General features: G+C 32.6%; 1 protein-coding gene across 1 annotated transcript in view; it reads left to right on the plus strand.

Annotated features, from left to right (window-relative positions):
- Nucleotides 1-13,287: 13,287 nt before the first annotated feature.
- Nucleotides 13,288-14,861, plus strand: part of LOC117181653 (4-coumarate--CoA ligase-like 7) — a 15,400-nt gene continuing 13,826 nt past the window's right edge. Inside the window, exon 1 of the mRNA XM_033374549.1 lies at nt 13,288-13,394. Coding sequence (XP_033230440.1) covers nt 13,386-13,394 — 9 coding nt within the window. The 5' untranslated portion in view covers nt 13,288-13,385. The remainder of the gene's footprint in view (nt 13,395-14,861) is intronic.

Genomic DNA, 14,861 nt, shown 5'->3' on the forward strand with positions numbered 1-14,861 from the left:
GGCCAAGCACGGTTGTCTACTTTTTACAGCCAATATTCTATTGCTACTATTTACAGCCGTGAAATTGTATCCATTTTTTCTAGGCATTTTTCTATAGCTGCTTCTCAATCACTAACAAGATATTTCCACTTTTTATTGTCAGCCGCTCAATTGAGAGGAGGGGTGTACAAACACACTAAGTGTGGTAGATGTATGTGACTGGCGGAGAGACTGGACAAAAAGAGAAGTAGGGGAATCGATGCCGGGTAAGGAAGAGATAGAAAAGATATTAGAAAATGTGAGGAGCAGGTCGTGGATGGAAAGTATAGAAGGAGATAATAAGTACGGAAAGTGAGAGAGAGCGAAGGGGAAGTATAGCAAGTCTGAATAGGGTCAGGGAATAGAGTTTTGGAAATAAAGTGAATGAGGAGAGGTGCTGGCAGAGGAAATTCGTGAGATAGAGACCTGAGGGAGAATATAATAAGCAGGAAAATCAAGGGCGAGTAGGGAAATTGAAAAAGCGTAAGGTCGAAAATGACGGACGAGGCCAAGTTTAAAAATTGGAAAGGTGAGGAGAAGTGACAAAGAAGATTAAAAGTGAAAAAATTGGAAGCGGGTAGGAAAAGAGAGGAAAAAAGAGCGTAAGAGAATAGAAAGTAGAGGAGATAATAAGTAGGGGAAGTAATAACGTGCAGGGAAGGTAAGGTGAGTCTAAATGGAATTTCGAAAAGAAAGTATCGGAGGTAGGGTGAATGAGGAGTAAAAGATAGTTGGGGAGATAAGAAAAACTGAGCGAGAATACAAAAGCAGAAAAATTAAGAATGTGTAGGGAAATTGAAGGTAAGGGAAGTAGGAAATAACGGACAGGATCGGGGTGAAAAATTCGAAATGTGAGAAGTGAGTTAGCAGATTGGAAGTAATAAAATTAAGCGCACCTAGGAAAAGTGGAGGCAGAGATACTTAAGAAAATAAGTGCAGGGACGTTGAGGTAAAATATTTAAATGGATGCGAAGTAGTTCAAATGAAGGCGATGGGTGGGGGCGAAGAAGGTTAATAGAGAGGAGGGGCGCGAAAGCACATAAAGTATGGTAGGTGGATGTGACTGGTGGAGAGGCTGGAGGAAAAGAGAATTAGGAGGATTGATGCCGATTAATGAAATGATAGAAGACGTAGTAGGTAACATCTTCGAAAGGGGAAAGTAGAGGAAGCCGAGGATAGTAGTCTTAATAGGGCCCAGGAAATAGAGTATTGAAACTACGGTGAATGAGAAGAAGGGTTGGAAGAGAAAGTTGATAAGGTAAGGAGAATAAGGAGAGTAAGCATATTAAGAATAGGGAGAATGTAGGAAGTAGGAAAATTAAACAAAAGGGAAGTTGAAAAAGCGAAGGTCAGTAAGGTTTAAAATTACTGCATTTACGGGGAGTGGAAGAGAACTGAGTGTGTGAGTGGAAATAGTATCAGTGGATGAGAGTGGATGATAGCGTACTAAAATTTAGAAATTTTAGTAGAATCTGAAAATTTTTTGAGAAACCTGAAGGTTCTTTTTTGTGCAATAGTTTGTATACCTAATTTTTTAATCTATTGAACCATTACCATACAAATTATTATTTTAAGCTCTTTCAGATTGAATGGGAAGCAATACAAAATTCCCCTCTGTCAGAATCCATAAAGAATTCAAGATCTGACACTTCTGACTACTTTTTTATTAGACACAGAAGGAATATTTTAATGCCCCTCGACATGAGTTTCGCCAAGCAATGGTTTCGGCAATATTATCTGGCATGTCTCCACTTTTCCTTCAAGTCCATTCAGAAATATCGACGTATCCGTCAAATAAGAATCCGGAACATCTGGTGCAACGTTTCCATCAAGCGAACTCGACCCGTTATGAGCTCTTCTGAAGCCTTATTTAGTAACTTTTGTTTCCGCCTTTACGGCCATGTGAAGAGTGGGTCACGTGACTAGATTCCTACCTTGCCGAAACTTTGTCTATTTTCTAACTGATTTTCAGACTAAGGGCCACATTGAGTTGAAAATTTGGAATAATAAATTAGAAGCACCAAAAAAGTGGCGGTAAAGTAGGAATCTGGTCACGATACGTACTCGCAATGGCCATAATAAGGTGTGACATTGTCGATTTAAGAGATGGAAGCCACCCATAAGGTGGCCGCTAGACTGTGAAACCGCGAAAACCGGGAAATGACTGTGAATTTATTTTTTCACCGAGAATCTTACTAATATCTACACGAAAAATCTGTCTGAGTTCAATTTCCAAGGTTTTAAAAATAAATATTAAAATTGTTATATTTTTCAATTATGAAATCATTCAGTTTATAATGCATGATTTGAAAATATTCTACTTTAAAATTTTTTTATTTTATATTTTTATTTTATATTTTTATTTTTAATTTCAACTATTTGGAAATGCAGTATTGAAAATTTAAATAATTGAAAATTAAAAGCGCCTGAAGTCAAAAATTTATGAAATAACCGTTTTTAGTTTATCAAATGTGAATATAATTAAATTATTTTTAAATGGGAACAATAATTGATTTTTTCAAATGATTATAAATCCGTTTGAAATGAATAATTTCCATAATTTTGCGATAAAAATGAAACTTAGTCAATCCGTGATTCTTAGTCATGAAAGAATTGCAAACGTTTGATTAAAACATTTTAAATAAGTGGATGAGAAAGAAGAAGGGAAGACGAAGAAAAAGTTGACTGTAGAGGAAAAATAAAAAATAAAAATTTGAAATTGTCTGACGTGCGAAAAATGATGGTGGAAGTTATGTGGACAAATCAGGAAAAGCAGGAGAAACGGGGAGAGGCAATAAAGAGAGAAATAAGGCGGGAAATGGCCGAGCTCAAGAGATAAATTAGGAAATGGGAAGAAGTAAGAGACAAGTTAGAAAAAAGGATGCAGGAACTTGAGCAAAGATTAGAAAAGTAGGAAAAGCCTAATAAAAAGGTAGATGAACTGGATGTTAGATTGTAAAAGATAGAAAGCTCGAATTAGGCGTTTGGAGGTGGGGAGAGTGGGAATAGGAGGAATGCAGTATTGAAGTACTGAATTATTGCAGGATTAGAGTAAAAGGATAGGAAGTTTATGAGAAATTTGACGCAATGGGATATAGTAATAATGATGGAGACTTAGATAGGTGAAAAGGGATGGGAAGGAGTAAGAGGAAGGTTACCAAGAAGTTACAAAAGTCAACTTCAAAATGCAAAGAGGAAGGATAAAAAGGGAAAAGCAATGAGAGGAATGTTGATGGGAGTGAGGAACGAATATATAATAGGGAAAGATAAGAAAGAGAAAAAAGAACAAAAATATGGATTTATACTAGAAAAGGTAAAGAAAGGAGGAGAAAAGTTAAAGGTAGTCGAGGTTTATGTAAACGGTAGTATGCAGGAGAAAGCAGAGGAGATTAGGCTGATAATAGGTGGGGATTTTAATGCGAGAACATTAGACAGAGGAGGAAGGGAATCGGTTGAGTAGCGAGAAAGAAAATCCAAATATAAGGTACTAAATGGGGAGGGAAAAAAATTGTTAAAGGGCTTGGAGGATTTGGGATGGTATGTGTTAAATGGATATATAGAAGGAGATGAGAAAGGAGAATATACAGGCTCAGGAGGTGAAAGGGAAACAGTAATTGATTATTTGATGGTGGGTGATTAGGTGAGAGAGAAGTTCAAGAAACTAGAGGTAGGTGATTATATTTATTCGGATCACTTTTCCTTAATAGTGACATTAGAGAGACCCAAATGCAATAAAAAATTTAAAAATAGAAAGCAAATGTAATAAGTGTAGAAAAAGGGGATTAGTTAAGAGAAGAAAAACAACAGGTTAGAGAAAAGCCCGAAATAGCAAAATGGGAAAAGCAAATGTGGATGAGGAGGTGGAAAAAATGATAGGAGAAATAAAAAGAGGATTAGAGTGCATAAACAAAAATGTAGTTAGCAAAGGGGGGAATAGAAGTGAATAGAATGAGGACTGTAAAGAGAAAAAAGGAGGTCAGAAAGAAATTAAGAACGTGTAGAAAGGAAAAAAATAATGGGGAAGAATATAGAAAAAAAGAAAGAGTATAGTGAGTTGTGTGATCAAAAGAAAGAGGAAGAGAATAAGAGATTTGAGGAAGAGGCGGAGATGGCTAGGAGTGAAGGAGAGGTATGGAAGGTAGTAAATAGAGAAAGAAAAAGAAGAAAAAGTGTAAACCAAGATATTTAAATGGTAGAACGGAAGAAATATTTCTTTGATTTGTTAGGAGGAGAAAAAAGAAAAGTTAGAAAGGGAGGAAAATATAGCAGAGAAAGGGATAGGGGATAGGATGTAAAAGGAAAGAAATAGTTAAGCTTTTAGGATAAATGAAGGATGAAAAGGAACCTGGTATAGACGAGATTCAAAATGAAGTATGGAAATATGGAGGAAAGGAACTAGAGGAATGGGCATGGATAATGTGTACTTTAGTATGGAGAGGAGAGGGGTGGCCAGAGTTACCGAAGGAGGGAGTAGTGATACTAATAGTAAAAAAAGGTAAAGGAGAGGAGATTAAAGATTATACAGCTGTGGCCGTGAGGACAACACTGTATAAAGTATATGTAACAGTTTTTTCGGAGAGGTTAAAGAAAGAAGTTGAGGAAAAAAAGATAGAGCCACAGAATCAGACAAGATTTAGAAAAAGAATAGGGGTGATGGATAACGTATATGTTCTGAAAAATCCAGTAAATAAGAGAATTAAAAGGGAAAAGGGGCAATGATAGCAATGTTAGTGGACTTAAAGGCGGCATTTGACTCATTAGACCGAGGCGAAATAGACAAAGTTATGATAAAAAAGGGGATAAGGGAGGGATCAATAAAAAGAGTATCGGAAATTTTTAGAGAGACAAAAAGCAGAGTAAAAGGATGAGATCAAGTAGGAGATATTTTCTGGTTCGTAAGCCGAGCAAGGCCAAAAAAATTATAAAAGGAGAATGTGTTTATTCGATACGCTGACATGGCCGGTATTAGGGTATGGAGCAGAGATATGAAGGTGGGAAGAAAGGAGAGATATTGAGAGTGTACAAGAAAGGTATACAAGCTGGACACTGGGGGCAGACTGGAGGACGACAGGGTATATGGTGAGAGAAGAAGCGCAAAGAGATAAGTTAAGTATTAGAGCGGGAAAGAGAACATGGAAATTTGAGACGAAGCTGAAGGAGGGAAAGGAAGGGAAGTTGGCAAAAAGTGTTTGGTGGAGGGAGAAGAGAGAAGAGGGAGGGCGATCAAAGCAACGAGGTGGGAAGAAGAAAGGAGGGAGTTCTTTAATGATAGAGAAATAGAAGACGGGACTTGAGTAAACTATGAAGAATTAGAAAGAAGGGAGAGGGAAAGACAATTAATAGAGAAATCGGGGATAATTGAGGACTTAAAATACAATAAATTGTATGAGATGATAAAAAAGGAAGGAGTACCAAACTATTTAAAAAAGGGATGCGGAGAGAGAAGGTAGACAAGAATAGCAAGATTTAGATTAGGAAACGAGATAAGGGAGGGAATGTATTTGGAAAAAGAAGAGAACGGAAAGATAGAATATGTGAATGGGAGTAGAAAACATAGGAGCATGTGTAGAGAGGATATAGAAGAGGAATGGAAGATAGAGGAAGCTGGCAAGAGAATGTGGTTTGAATTCTAGGGGATGATATAAGGATAATATTTTTTAAATTATATGTAAGCGGTTGTAAGAAATGGTGGTCATGTAAACCCTTAGAGGACATATTCTGAATAAAGAAGAGTTAAAGGCTTTCAATAAATTATAAATATTGATCCAATCTAAAATAATCAGTTTTCAATCCATTTAATTCCAAATTTTTTAATTACGAAAAAGAATAATTATTAAATATTTAGAAATATTTAACTCGTTATTTATAACGAATGAATTGAAACCAAATGTTTATAATTATTCAATTTGAAACTGCATTTTTTTAGATAAAAAGCATTGAATCTTCAAAATTTGGAGAAGTTGTTGAATTTTGAACATTGCAATTTTGATTGTTATTTTAAAAAATGTGTAATTTGCCAATCAATTTACTGAATTCTGTTGTTTTAATAGCAATTAAACACTTATTATTTGTGGAGATTTTTTTAGTTATTTTAAGAGGTACTTAGAAGTTTTGAAAAGACTCAAAATAAATTTAAGACATGAAATAATTTTAAATAATTTAAACAAAGTGTGTGCTAAAAAATTCGGCTATTCATACCGAAATTCTAGTGCAAATGGCCACAGCCTAATTTAAAAAGAAATGTAGATTTTTCCAGATTCAAAACAAACAATAAGAAAATAATTGAGGAACATTTTAAGAATTGTGAAAGGCTTCAAACGAAGGAAAACATTTTTGTAAGATTCTAAGGAAAATTGAAAATAATTTCTTGTCTTATAATATTATTTTAGAAGAATATCAAAAAAGGGTTTAAAAGATTTCAAAAATTGTTAGAACAGTATCTGAAAGATTTTGAGAATTTTTTCTACAATTTGCAGAAGTTTCTGAAAATGTCCTTTCGCGCAATTCAAAGAATTCAAGAAATTAACGGAATTTCAGAATTCATGTAAATGAGGCAAATCACGAACCTTAAGAAATACATGGAATTTATGGAATTCGTGAAAATCTATGAATTCTATACATTCCATTAATTCCGTGATTTTCATGAATTTCGTGTTTTCCATGAATTCCGTGTATTCTATAAATTCAGTGTATTTCATGAATTCCGTGTGTTCCATGTATTCCGTGAATTCTATAAATGTCGTGAATTTCTGGGATTTTATGAATTTCTTGAGTTCCGTGAATCCTTTGTATTTAGTAAATTCCTTGAATTTCGTGTATTCCTTGATTTCCGTGAATTCTTTGAATTTCGTGTATTCCATGATTTTCGTGAATTCTTTGAATTCCGTAAATTCCATCAGTTCTGTAAAGTGCGTAAATTCCCTGATATTTTTCGAATTACGTGAATTTCGTAGGTTACGTGAATTCATTTAATTCGTTGAATTCCGTAAACTCAATGAATGCTGTGCATTTCTTGAATTCGGTGAATTTCTTGAATCGTGTAATTCCATGAATTCTTTGAATTCCGTTCATTCCATGACTTTCGTGAATTATTTGGATTTCGTGAAATTATGTAAATCACGGAATTCATGAAATTCATGAAATTCACGGAATTCATGAAATTCACGGAATTCATGTAATTCACGGAATTCATGTAATTCACGGAATTTATGCAGTTTACCAAATTGATACAATTCGTGAAATTCAAGACAATTGTGGAATTCATGGAATACACGAAATCAAGGTACTCTCATGTACTCTCATGAATTACTTAAATTTCATCAATTTCTTCAATTTCATAAATTATGTAAATTCCTTGAATTCCTTTCATTACATAAATTCCACGAATTTCGTAAACTCTATCATTAAATGAATTCCATGAAATCAGCAAATTTCTTGAATTTCTTAAATTCCACGAATTCTGCAAATTCAATTAATTTCGATAATTCCCTAAATTTTATGAATTCCGTAAATTCCCTCAATTTTATAAATTGCTTCATTTCTATGAATTCTGCGAATTCTTTCAATTCCATTAATCCGGGTATTCCACGAATTGAATGCATTCTGTGAATTCCTGGTGTTTACGGATTTGAATTCCATGAATTCCAAAAATTCAGCGCATTCCTTGAATTCTTTAAATTGCAAGAATTGCAAGAATTCTGTGAATTCTGGGTTTTCACGAATTCCGCAAATTGCTTAAATTCTGTGAATTTCATGAATTTCACAAATGAAGCCTATTTCTTGAATTCAGTAAATTCTTGGAATTTCGTGAATTCATTGAATTTCTTCGATTTCAGTAATTTTGAGAATCTCAGGGATTATATAAATTATTTTCGCGAATTTCTCGAATTCCATGCCTTCTACAAATGCCCTAAATTTCGTAAATTCCTTTATTTCCATGATTTCGGCGAATGACGCTTATTACATGAATTTTGTGATTTCCGGACTTTACATGAATTCCGTAATTCGGTGAATTCCATGAATTCCTCGAATGCCATAAAGATTGCTAATTTTGTGACTACTGCCAATTTCATGAATTCCGCCAATTCCGTAGATTTCGTGAATTCCTTCATTTTTACGAATTCCGTAAATATCATGAATTGCGTCAAATTTTCAACGAAAATTAGTATTATTTAAAAAAAAGGAATTCTTAACCAAATAGTTAAATTTACAACAATAAAGATAAATTTTCAACTCGAAAGATAATTTTTTTATTAAAAAGACGAATTTTCCTCAAAAAAATATATCCAAAAAGGTGAATTTTCAGTCAAGAAGATTAATTTTCTCCCAAGAAAAGACGAATTTTCAATCAAAAAGATGAATTTTTAATCAACAAAATTAATTTTCCACAAAAAAATGAACTGTTTGCAAAATACATTAATTTGCAATTATATAGTTAAATTTCTAACGAAATTCGAACAAAATAGTTAAATTTTCAACCAAAGGAATACACTAAGAAGATTAATTTTCTATTAAAAAAAAGAAAAATTTTCAAACAAAAGGATGAATTTTGACCAAATAAATCAACTTTTAACTAAAACATTAACTATTGATAAAATACATTAATTTTTAATCAAATAGGTCAATTTTCGACTGAAAAAGATAACTTTAAAACAATAAATCAAATAGTTAAGTTTTCAGTTTAAAAGCATGAGTTTCAGCAAAAACAAACGAAATATCAGAAAAGGGATGTGAAAGAGAAATAGGAGGGTTACCAAGAGGTTACAAATGACAAGTTCAGAATTCAAAGAGGAAGAATGTAAATGGCAGAGAAATGGAATGAATGGTGATAGGAGTAAGAAACGAATGTGTAACAGGAAAAGATAAGAAAGAGAGGGAAAGAACAAAAAAAAGGATTAAAAGTAGAAGAGGTAAAAATAAGAGGAGAGAAGTGGAAGCTAGTGGAGGTTTATATGAACGGTGATATGCAGGAGAAAGTAAAGGACATGAAAGAAGTAATTGAAGAAAATAAAGAAGAGACTAGGCTTATAATTGGTGGACATTTTAATGCGATAACAGGAGCTGGAGGAAGCAGGGAGTGGGGGAAGAGGGAGAAATAAAATCAAAAGATAAGATACTGAGTGAGGAGGGAAAATAACAATATCAAAAAATGGGAGAAAAGGTAAAAAGTGTAGGAAAGGGTGATTGATTGGTCAAAGTAAAAAAAAGTTTAGAGAAGAGGTCAGATGTATTGAGATAGGAGAGGAAAATGTGGAAGAGGAGATGGGGGAAATGGTAGGAGAAAAAGAAAAAAGGATTAGAGTGCACAAACAAAAGTTAAGTTAGTAAAGGAAGGGAATACCAGTGGATGGGATAAAGATCGTAAAGAGAAAAAAGAAAATCAGAAAGAAATAAGGAAAGTGGAGCAAAGAAAACAGTAATAAGAAAGAATATAGGAGAGAAAAAGAAAGAGTATACTGACTTGTGCGATCAAAAGAAAGAGGAAGAGAATAAAAGGTTTGAAGAAGAGGCGGAGAAGGCTAGAACGGAAGAGGAGGTACGGTAGGTAGTAAATAGAGAAAGAGTGAATCAAGATATTGAAATGGTAGAATGGAAAGAATATTTTTTGAATGTCATAGGAGTAGAGAGAAAATTTGGCAAGGGAGAAAAACATTTGAAAGAAAGACATGATGAAGCGGACATAACAAGGGAAGAATTAGCCAAGGTGTTAAAAAGAATTAAGGATGAAGTATGGAAATATGAAGGGAAGGAACTAGAGGAAAGATCATGGATAATGTGTAATAAAGTATATAGGGAAGGGGTGACCAGAGTTATGGAAGGAAGGAGTATTGATACCAATAGTGAAGAAGGCCAACGGAGAGGAGGTTAAAGAGATAAGGGGTGTGACGCTGATGCCAACACTGCATGTATATGTAACATATTTTGGGAGCGATTAAAGAAAGAAGTAGAGGAAAAAAAAGATAGAGCCACCGATTCAAACAGGGTTTCGAAAGGGAATGGGAGTGATGAAAAACATATATATTTAAAACTATCTCGTAAACAAGAGCATTAAAAGGAAAAAAGGGGCAATGATAGCAATGTTCAAGGACTTAAAGGCCGCGCTTGACTCATTGAACTGAGGCAAAATAGAACAAGTTTTGATCAAAAAGGGAACAGGATAGGGATTAATAAAGAAACTATCGGAAATTTTTAGAGAAACAAAAAGCAGAGTAAACGTAGGAGAGCAAGTGGGAGATAGTTTCTGGTTGGTGAGAGGAGTGAGGCAAGGTTGTCCTCTAAACCCACTTTTATTTAATATATTAATATCAGATATGGAAGAAGAAACGAGGAGAAAAGCTTGGGGAGGAGTTAGAATAGGGAAGGAAAAGATATATACACTGGCATACGCACGCGACGTAGTGTTGATAACAGAGGATGAAGAAGGGATGGCGGGTATTATTACAGGATTAGAGAAATACTTAGATAGAAAAAGATGAACTTGAATGTAGAAAAGACAAAAATAATGAGTCTTAGAAAAGGAAGGAAAAGGAAGAACGAGGGAACAGGCAGATGGAAGGGAATGAAATTGGAAGAAGTAAAAGAGTTTAAATATTTAGGATACATCTTGAAAGCGAATAGAGACCATAGAACTCATATAAGAGAAAGGATAAGAGAACAACAATGATAATGAAACAGATATTGGGAAAAGAAGAAAGAAGGTTAAAAAAATTAAAGAAGGAGAATGAAAATAGAAATTTGAGACGAAGTTCAGAGAGGGAAAGGAAGGAGAGTTAGAGAGAAAATGTTTGATGGAGGTAGAAGAGAGGAGAGGGAGGACGATAAAATTAACGAGAAGAAAAGAAGAAGGGAGGGAGTTTTTTAATGCTAGAAACATAGGAGACGGGACTGGAGTAAACTATGAAGAATTGGAAAAAAGTAAATAGAAAGACAATTAATAGAAAGATGGGGCATGATTGAGGATTCAAAATACAATAAATGGTATATGACGATAAAAAAAGAATAAGGAACAAAATATTGAGAAAAGGCTGGGGAGAGAGAAGTTAGACAAGAATAGCAAGAAGAGAACAGAAATTTCAGAGTATGTGAATGGAAGGAGAACACATAGCAGCATGTGTTGGAAGGATGTGGGAGAGGAATGGAAGATAAAGGAAGCTGGCAAGAGAATGTGGTTAAGATTCTAGGGGAGGATGGATTAGAAGAAGAATGGATAAAGAATTTAGAGGGTGCTAGATGAGAGAATGATAGAGAATAAAAGAATCCATGGTAAAAAAAAATGACAAATTGGAGGTGTAAAAAACTGAAAGACTGAGAAGATTGCGAAGATTAATTTTTTACAAAAAAGACGAATTTTTAACAAAAAATCGATTAGTTAAATTTTCAGGATTAAAGCATAATTTTTAAGAAAAACAAACAAAATTTCAACAAAATAGTTAAATATTCAACCAAAGTAATAGCCCATGATGATTAATTTTCTACCAAAAAACACTAATTTTTATAAAATACATGAATGTTCAGCTAAAAAAATAAATTTGCACTAAAAATGGAAGCTCTAAATATTTAATTTTAAAAAAAAACTTGAATTTGAAAAAGTACCCAAGAAGGTTGAATTTTTATTTTAAAAAAACAGAATTTTCAGTCTAAAAAAATATCTTTGAAACACACAATGGAATAGTTTCTTTCTTCTAAATATTTCTATTTTCATATATTTCAGACATTTTGAAAATATTTATATTTCACTTTATGTTCATCACAACAGTTAAGCTACCCTTACACGATCATCTTCTTATGATTAGTATTTTCTTAACCTTTTTTTTATTTAATAATATAATAAAAATTGAAGAATTTTGTAAAATACATTTGAAGAATGAGATGCTAATTGAAAAATTATCCTTTTAGTTGAGGACTAAACTATTTCATCAAAAATTAATTTATTTTGTTGAAAATTCGTGATTTTTCAGTTAATTGTGAGTTCGTTTTAAAATTTTTTTGTTTATTTACAAATTCATTCTTTTTATAAACATTCAATCTTTTTAAAAATCCCATTATGTTAAATTCATCTTTTTCGGTTACTGAAAATTTATTTATTTTTTTTTTTTTTTGATAATTTATTTTTTTGAAAAGTCTATCTTTTGGGTATTTAAAGTCAAATGTTTTCTAAAAAATGATATTTTCTAGCTAGAAAACTTAACTATTTTTTTAAACAAAGCTTTCTTCGTTTGAAAGTTCAACGATTTGATTTCAAATTAATTTTTCTTAGTCACAAGTAAATTTATGGTGGAAAATAAATCTTTTCGGGTTTAAGAATATAATTTTTTTATAATCCATTTTTTTATTTAAAAACTCGTCTTGGTAGGTTGAAAATTAAACTATTAAATTAAAATTTCTACAACTGTTTCGATTTAAAGTTTAACTGGTGTATAAAAAAATTTCTTTATGGCTTGGAATTCTAAAAATAGCTTTTTTTAAAATTGCACAATTTTATATGAATTTTAATAACTTTGTTGAAAACTCATCCTTTTGTATTAAAAATTGAACAGCAGTTGATAGAATTTTCATCATTTATATTTAAAAAAAAATTATTTTCTAGCTTTAAAAATGAACTCTTTTGTTATTCATATAAAAGTTTAAGTATATTGTAAAGATTAGTACCCTTATACTGAAAAATCACCTTTTCTGAAAATTAATTAATTTTTTTCAATTAATATTTTTATCCGAAAATTCAATAATTTCATTTATGATTGCACATGCTTCTCTCATAATTCAAAAGATCAACTATTTGGTAGAACATTGATCTTCTTGGATTGATGATTCAACTATTTGATGAAAAATTCATATTTTTTGGATAAGTTAAACAAGTGAAAAATTTGCTTTTTAATACAAAATTAATTTTCTTAGCAAAATTAATTAACTTACTTAACGAAAAAACAAATTCCTAAAATATTTTGTTTATCAACGTAAATTAACAATCATTGAGACCGAGTCCTTCATAGGCTATATTATTTTATAATTAAATCATGCAGATCGATGTTTTAATAAGCAATTTTATTTCGTCTATACCTTAGTTAGACTTTAAATATAGTTATCAGTTTTCTTGTCTTAATAGATAGAATATTCTAAAATATAATTTTTTTTAAGTTTTGTTTTTAAAATTTGTTGTTCAACACAAACTATGACTTCAACGTCAATGATTAGATATCTTTAATCTACATTATTATATATTTTTATTTTAAACTACAGTTAATCTAGTCTGTTATAGCTACTTTTTGAAGGCGTTTGAAGTTTTTATATTTTTCAGTCAGTTAACTCAGCCCCGGAAAAGAGCACATAAGGGATTTAGAATAGGTGAATCTCTGTAATATTTGTCAATCATGAATAAGGTAATAAAATTTAAATTTTTTAACAGTCTGATCCCATTTATGTTCCAGATTGTCCTAGGGATATCCCAGAAATAACACGTCAAATATTCTGAAAGTTTGATATCGGAATATCCAAGGGATATCCCTAGGATATCTGGGATATCTGTGAGCCGTTTAAAAATGACAGAAACATCCTAAGGACGTTTTGAATATCCGAGGAAAATCCCTGGGATATCCCAGAAATAACACGTAGGGTATCCTACGAACCAGAAATTTGGATATACCAGGGGGATATTGCCAGGATATCTAGGATATCAATGAGATGTTTGAATATCTCCGAAAAATTCAGACATTCCTGGAAATATCCCTGGGATATCACAGAAATAAAATTTTAAATACTATCCAAGATCGAAATCGGGACATCCCAGGTATCTCTCTAGGATATCTGGAATATCTGTAGGACGTTTGATAATGCTAGAAACATCCTACAAAAATTTAGAATATCTGAGGAATATTCCTGGGATATATCAGAAATAACAGTTTGGATATCCTGAATTACAGAAAGTCGGATATCCCTAGGATGTCTTAGATATCTTTAGTACTTTCGTATATACCAGAGATATCCTACTAACATCCCGGATATCCTAGGAATATCCCTTGGATATACCAAAAATAACACTTGGTTTATCCAGAAACTCATAAATTTGGATATACCAGGGTTATCCCAAGTATATCTGGGATATCAATGGGATATTTGAATATCTCAGAAACATTCTGCAGAGCATTCTGGTAATCCTAGAATTATCCCTGGGATATCCTAAAAATAAAAGGTCGAATATTCTCCAATTTGGAAATCGGGACATCCCTGAGATAAACCTCAAATATCTAAGATATCTGTAGTACGTTTGAAAATGTCAGAAACGTCCTACGGATATCTCGAAAATCTGCGAAATATCCCTGAGATATCACAGAAATAACGTATAGGATATCCTGCATAGCAGAAAGTGGGATGTCCCTAAATCATCTTAGATATCTTTCGGACTTTTGGATATATCAGAAATATCCTATAAACTTCTCGGATATCTTAGAAATATCCCTTAGATATACTAAAAATAACACGTAGGGTAATCTGCAAAATAGAAATTTAGATATAGCAGGGATATCCCTAGAATATCTGGTATAGCAATGGGATGTTTGAATATCTCAGGAAAATTCTACAGACATTCCGGTAATCCTGGAAATATCCCAGGAATAATACGTCAAATATTCTCCGAGTTGGAAATCGGGACATCCCTGAAATATCCCTAGAATATCTGTGATATCTGTGGGACGTTTTAAAATGCCAGAAACGTCCAACGGACGTTTCGAATATCTGAAAAATATCCTTGGGATATCCCAGAAATAACACATATGATATCATGCTTGGAAGAAATTGGGATATTCATAACATATCTTAAATCTTCTTGCAACTTTCGGAAGTACCAGAAA

Source organism: Belonocnema kinseyi, chromosome 10 (genome assembly GCF_010883055.1).
Source record: "Belonocnema kinseyi isolate 2016_QV_RU_SX_M_011 chromosome 10, B_treatae_v1, whole genome shotgun sequence".
Classification (NCBI taxonomy): Eukaryota; Metazoa; Arthropoda; class Insecta; order Hymenoptera; family Cynipidae; genus Belonocnema; species Belonocnema kinseyi.